Source organism: Hyalella azteca, unplaced genomic scaffold, assembly GCF_000764305.2.
Source record: "Hyalella azteca isolate HAZT.00-mixed unplaced genomic scaffold, Hazt_2.0.2 contig14766, whole genome shotgun sequence".
In the NCBI taxonomy this organism is placed as follows: domain Eukaryota; kingdom Metazoa; phylum Arthropoda; class Malacostraca; order Amphipoda; family Hyalellidae; genus Hyalella; species Hyalella azteca.
Window position 1 is genome coordinate 98,318 of NW_025944642.1, and position 5,914 is coordinate 104,231.

Sequence of the window (5,914 nt, forward strand, 5' to 3'; positions counted from 1 at the left end):
AATGTTATTTATTTTTGTTGCTATGTGTCGGCAGGTGCGTTCACAAATGTTCTTCAAACGTTTTATCCTCATGTAGCAGAATATGTATTCAAGTCACACTGATGGTGCAATCCTTCACATAACTAATGGTTTGAGTTACGCACTTCACGAGACGGCCATTCAACACCAGTTTAGTGTGGCGGGCAATATGCCGGCGACTGGCTCTTGGTGAATTTAGTTGATACCACGCGAACAAATTCGGCTTATAAATGACCTAAATGAAAACTAACACGAAAATTCACAACAATTTCTAAAATTTTTGTGCCGTTAATGCGAGCATTTATCATGCATACGAGAGCTGACCGATGAGTGTAAATAGCTTTAATAATTTTTTTTCTCAAATTTAAAGCAATCGTTGATGAAGATATGTTATGGGTGCACACGAGCTTATATTAGAGTACTTGTGCAATCAAACGCTTCATGAATAAAATACTACGGATTTCAGGACCATAACATGAAAGTTGAATTAACCGGATTTTATGGTCCTATGCAGCATTCATGCGTTAGGTTTAACAGGCGTATATAATGCAATACAACAAAGATATATTGTGGCTGCTAATAACCTAAGACAAATAATTTCTTTTCGCTATATATATTCATAAGTGCTAATTATAATTTATAATTAATTAGTTCTATTTTTAGTAGATCTGTTTCAAATCTCTTCAGTATGTTAGAAGAATGACGAAGCCAGTTCAGCATGAAAATCCCTGAACGAAACTTATGCGAACATCACACCACAAATAAATTTATGAAAAAGGATTTATTAGACTCAATAACAAATTGACTCATGGGAAACTAAATCTGCATAATTATTATATTCAACAATAAACTGTCTAATGGGAAACTCTTACATTTAAGATAATAATGGTTTACAAGCTTGTCGTGTCCGACCATGATAGAAAGGTTGTGCGTGCAGCGATAAAATCACACGTGTTATTCGACTCCAACATCACTACCGAAATTCGTAAGGAATTTCCTCAGGAAGCGGGCGTTGCGCTTGAATCATATACGTCCGCTTTTCGGCCTCCAGCCGTCCAGGGGCCATACTTTCAAAACTCGCTAAGTGAACGTAAGTACTTACGCTCTATTTTCTAATCTATGATTGGTGGATTTTGCTTGAAAGGCCGTCAATAATTGGCTGATGAACTTACGATCTCTTAACTTTTTTTGAAAATATGGGCCCAGGTTATTTGTATGACTTACGGCTTTCTTATTGTTGCGGGTGTCTATACGCCTAAGAAGTTTGTTGTTAGGAAACTCGTGATATAGATGATCCAACAAGCACAAACAGTAGCTATTCAATTAATTTAAATTATTCACAAGGGTTAATTATGACCGGGTAAAGGGAGCATACAAATTAAATTAACCAATTAGAGACGTTCATGCAATGATAGACACAAGCATCATAGTCCAGTACATTCAGGGCAATAAATGTTCTGCTTGAAATAATAATATGGTGCTAACACAGAAAACATGCTGGTGATGGTGCCATCATATAAACGTCGTGATTTCCAGGAATAACGAGGAAATTCTTAGGTTTATTGCTAAAAAACCCAATAGTTCCAGTTGAGATTGGAGTTTGGTCATAAAAATCAAAGTTATGGAACGCAATGAAACCAAGACTACGTACCAATACAACTAAAGAGTTTTTAATGATCTATGCAAATTCTCAGCGGATTTTCGTTGGAGGCCGTGTTTGGTAGGAGCGTTTCAAAAGGTTATTATTCATTTATTAGGCTCAGAAAATTCTTTATTATGAGCCTTTTCAATCAGGCGTGAAGAGATTCGTCAGCTACGATTTGATGCATGGTATAGGCAGAGAAATTCGTTATACTAAGCATTTTCCTTCATTCCACTTCCATATAAACCCGGCTCAGGCATTATCAAGGCTTGTTCTTTTCGCATATATGTTCGAACAGCCATATAAGCTCACATTTGCTTGCAAAGAAACTTGAATGGATTTGAACACTTCGAATCGGCCACGTGGTAGAAATAACCGGCAGATGGTTTCAGAAGAATTCTGGCGCAATCAGAATCATTGTCAGGGTCATTTTTGCCCCAGTAGGGCGATGGGTGAACTGCCTGTATGCTCCCGTTTCCAAACCATTTCCAAGTTGTGATGTTCGAAGTACGGGTCAGGCCAATCCAAAGATCCGTGCTTGAAGCTGACATAAATGATACACGGATAATAAATTTACGTTTAGCAATTATTTCTGGCGTGATTTTCTTCACGACAAGACCACACCGTCAAGGCGCTTTTTGCTCTAGAAATCAATTGCACTAACTTGTTCTTTAAAAATGTTTGCAGTGTAACTTATTCAACAAACGAAAATACAATTTATTCATATTTGAACGTGAGATTGTGATTTTACTTAAGGTACTAGCCCTAGCGCAATCTAAATACAATTAACTGGTTGCTAAGATTGAAGATACCCAAACATGATTTGTTGTGATTGACGTGTTATGTGCGGCCCAGTGGCGCATATTAAGTCAATGATGGTATTTATTAATTTCTTATTTTGAATCATAAGTATTTTAATTAACGAGAATTACAATCAATGAGTACATCTCTTTTCCAACCCTTCAGGTGTAAAAACAAGAAATAAGAAAGGTACCCGATAAAAACTTGTCTCTGCATGAAGTGATCATTTAGCCGTACGGTCACTTTAATCAGCCGTTCTCCCACAGCGTATCAGGAAACAGGAGCAATTTATTGTTATTATTAAACTTTATAATGTATATTATATATACATTATATATATTATAATATATATTATATATATTCGAAATAGGCATGAAGTTGACACAACATATTGATCGCCAGCCTCACTATACATTCAAACTTACAATTGGCATTCTTCAAGAGGTATTCCCGCATGGCGTCGAAATCAACCAGGGAGTCGGCGGTGAAGAGTTGGGAGTTGCATGGACAGGAGGCCGACGCGGCGGTGAAGTTCAGTGCGACGGTGGAGACGTAAATGAAGCCCACGTTTTCCACGAGCGTGAAGTTGACCAGACATCCCTGGCCTGGTAACGATGTAATCAAGCGCATATTTTTCGAGGAGTATTAATTATAAATAATTTTTGTGTTGCATAAACGTTTATAAATTTAACTAGGTCTGTGCTAAGTTGATGATTTGGGTGAAATTGAATGAACTACCAACGATGTTTCATGAGAAGCTAATTCGCGATCCTTGATTTGCAAGCAGAGGCCTATTAAGTAGAGGTTGTGCTAACGAGACATGATTTACTTCAGATAATTGGAAATTATACTACTTGTCCTGAAGTATTACAATTATTTTGGATTAAGACCGAATCATTACATTTTTATAAGGGATAAATTTGATTTCATTACATTTTTGCACATAGGTAGGTATTCACTCATTATGAAGCAATAATCCCCTAAATAAAGATAAGAAAAATGGTCTATGCCTGACTTGGAAGGGAAAGCAAAATAATATGATATTTAACAACGTCTCCTCTTCTGCGCTCACGCTAGAAATTTTTCATAAAATTTAAGCGAATTCAAGTTACGTTTGTAGAACACCCTGCTGTCAGGAGCAGGGATCACAAGGCTGTTGGTGAATGCGATCTTTTGTTCGGTGAAGGAGCAGTGGAAGTGGCCTGGTAGGAGACGCCTGATGGCCACCGCGAGGCATGCGTCCCGGCACAGCGCGCGGCACTCGCCTGAAAGGGATGACATCCTCGCCAAAATTGTTTCATGGACAGTTCTTCATTTGTACGAAGCATGAACGTGTTCCCACTAGATTTATAACATGCAAATTCCAGATGAAACATTTGCCTGATGTAATTAAACGCACATGGACGCTGCACGACCGCGCTGCTCGAGATCGCAGTTGCGGCAATTTCCGCGCCCATGAAAGTCCTGAACGTATAAGCTGAGCCCTCCTCGATGCTGCAGCAGACGCACAGCAGCGCCCCGAGCGCCGCAAGCAGCCGCAAGTCCATCTTGCTGGGCTGAATTTTTTTGCAAAAACTATTAAAAAACTTGGAATTTGTCTATAGTGATAGTTGTATTTGTCTATTTTCCTGCACACATAATTTCATTTCACGAAGATGCTTCAACGGCTTGCATAACCTAGATCTTAGATCTACGAGTGTATAACTTTCCATGAAAATGCTCGATTCGCATAAAGAATGCATATGCAGCATACAATCAAAATTTCAAAATTTCCAGGAGTACTGTTTTTATCACGCTTCTGTTAGTCCCTTGGCACAGCATACAAAAGCAGCTTACTGATATGAATCGATAATCACAAGCGTGCTAAGAGGGACAGCAACCGAATTGTACTGACTTCAAGTCGCGACTGGGAATGCTTTCAAAAAATCAAATGGCATGCAGCTGACTGCCTTGTGGCAGTACTCTCACAATCACAGTGCATTTATTCGCTAGCAAGTTGGTTTCATGATTATCGTCCAATCAATCTCTACAAACTAAGTTCCATGAAGTTTCGTTCAGCCCAATCATGAAGTTGCTCTATTATTCTCGTCATTACAGTATGACCTGGCAATCAGAGTCACTGGCGGTCGCGAAGGTAAGAATTTCAGGAGAACATTTGCATGGAATGGTTTGCAATTTGTGCGAGCATCAAAATTTATATCAAGGGTAAATCCACACATAAATGCCCGTATTTTCCAAGTGGTTGAATTGAAATTAAGTTGACGGAAGAATCAATCGCAATAATCCCGATAAATCTATTAATATTATACCAAAAAGGAAAATGAGATCATCCAGCTTAACGATTCTTTCAATTAGTATTGGCTTTATATTGAAAAAAATGTTTTTGTCAAATACTTTGGCATTTAGATGTCGTAAGTGAAATTTTGTTGTAACTTACATTTTGCATTATTATTATGGACAATAGTGGTAATGAATGGTTAAATTTCAACAGATCTGAAAATACGTTCTCTAACTCTCACCACCCTTACTCCCAATATACCCTTAGCTACCCTTACTCTCACTACCCTTACTATCATTACCCTCACTCTCACTACCCTCACTCTCACTACTCTTACTCTCACTAACCTTAATTACTCTCACTACCCTTACTCTCATTACCCGTACTCTCTTTACCCTTACTTTCACTACCCTTACTCTCACTACCCTTACTCTCACTACCCTTACTCTCACTACCCTTGCACTCATTACCCTTGCTCTCACTACCCTCACTCTCACTACCCTTACTCTCACTACCCTTACTCTCACTACCCTTACTCTCACTACCCTTACTCTCACTACCCTTACTCTTACTACCCTTACTCTCAGTGCCCTTACTCTCACTACCCTTACTCTCACTACCCTTACTCTCACTACCCTTACTCTCACTACCCTTACTCTCCCTACCCTTACTCTCACTACCCTTACTCTCACCACCCTTACTCTCACTACCCTTACTCTCACCACCCTTACTCTCACTACCCTTACTCTCACCACGCTTACTCCCAACGAGACAGTGGACGGTTAATGCGGCATGGAATACCAACTATTGTTGTATTTAACTTTTATTTAAGTAGCAAAGCTTAGGAGTAATTAACGGCTCAACACAGGATAGCTCTTTGAAGTAGAATTAGACCGATGCTCTAAAACGAGTTTTTTTTATAAGTTTCGGTTATTGTATCACATTGCTGTATCGTGATTAAATTGAACAAACCGGGATCAAGCTTGTTATCTTATCTTTAATCAAGTTTGATGGAATGATGGGCGTCTAGGCGACGGAGCTGCAAGTGCAGCTGTAGCTTGTCACTTCGGCGTAGCACCACCATTGACTGTGTTCAAACAATTCAAAGGACTTGTTGAAAATTCAAAATAACCAATGTAGTTAAACGGGAGGTTGTGCGTGACTCGTGGCATGTT

General features: G+C 39.0%; 1 protein-coding gene across 1 annotated transcript; it reads right to left on the reverse strand.

The window, feature by feature from the left end:
* Window positions 1–1,167: 1,167 nt before the first annotated feature.
* LOC108678283 lies at window positions 1,168–5,249 on the reverse strand. Its single transcript, XM_047884156.1, has 4 exons — window positions 3,861–5,249; window positions 3,574–3,726; window positions 2,887–3,066; window positions 1,168–2,204 (listed from the first exon to the last, which is right to left on the reverse strand). The coding sequence occupies exons 1-4, from the start codon at window positions 4,006–4,008 to the stop codon at window positions 1,969–1,971; spliced, it is 717 nt and encodes a 238-aa protein (XP_047740112.1). The 5' UTR covers window positions 4,009–5,249; the 3' UTR covers window positions 1,168–1,968.
* Window positions 5,250–5,914: the final 665 nt, after the last annotated feature.

Coding starts and splice junctions, on each gene's coding strand:
- LOC108678283 (XM_047884156.1), bottom strand. CDS start 4,008: ATGGACTTGCGGCTGCTTGCGGCGCTCGGGGCGCTGCTGTGCGTCTGC. Junction 3,067..3,573: donor CAGCAGGGTGTTCTACAAAC/GTAACTTGAATT, acceptor CATCGTTACCAG/GCCAGGGATGTCTGGTCAAC. Junction 2,205..2,886: donor CCTCTTGAAGAATGCCAATT/GTAAGTTTGAAT, acceptor CATTTATGTCAG/CTTCAAGCACGGATCTTTGG.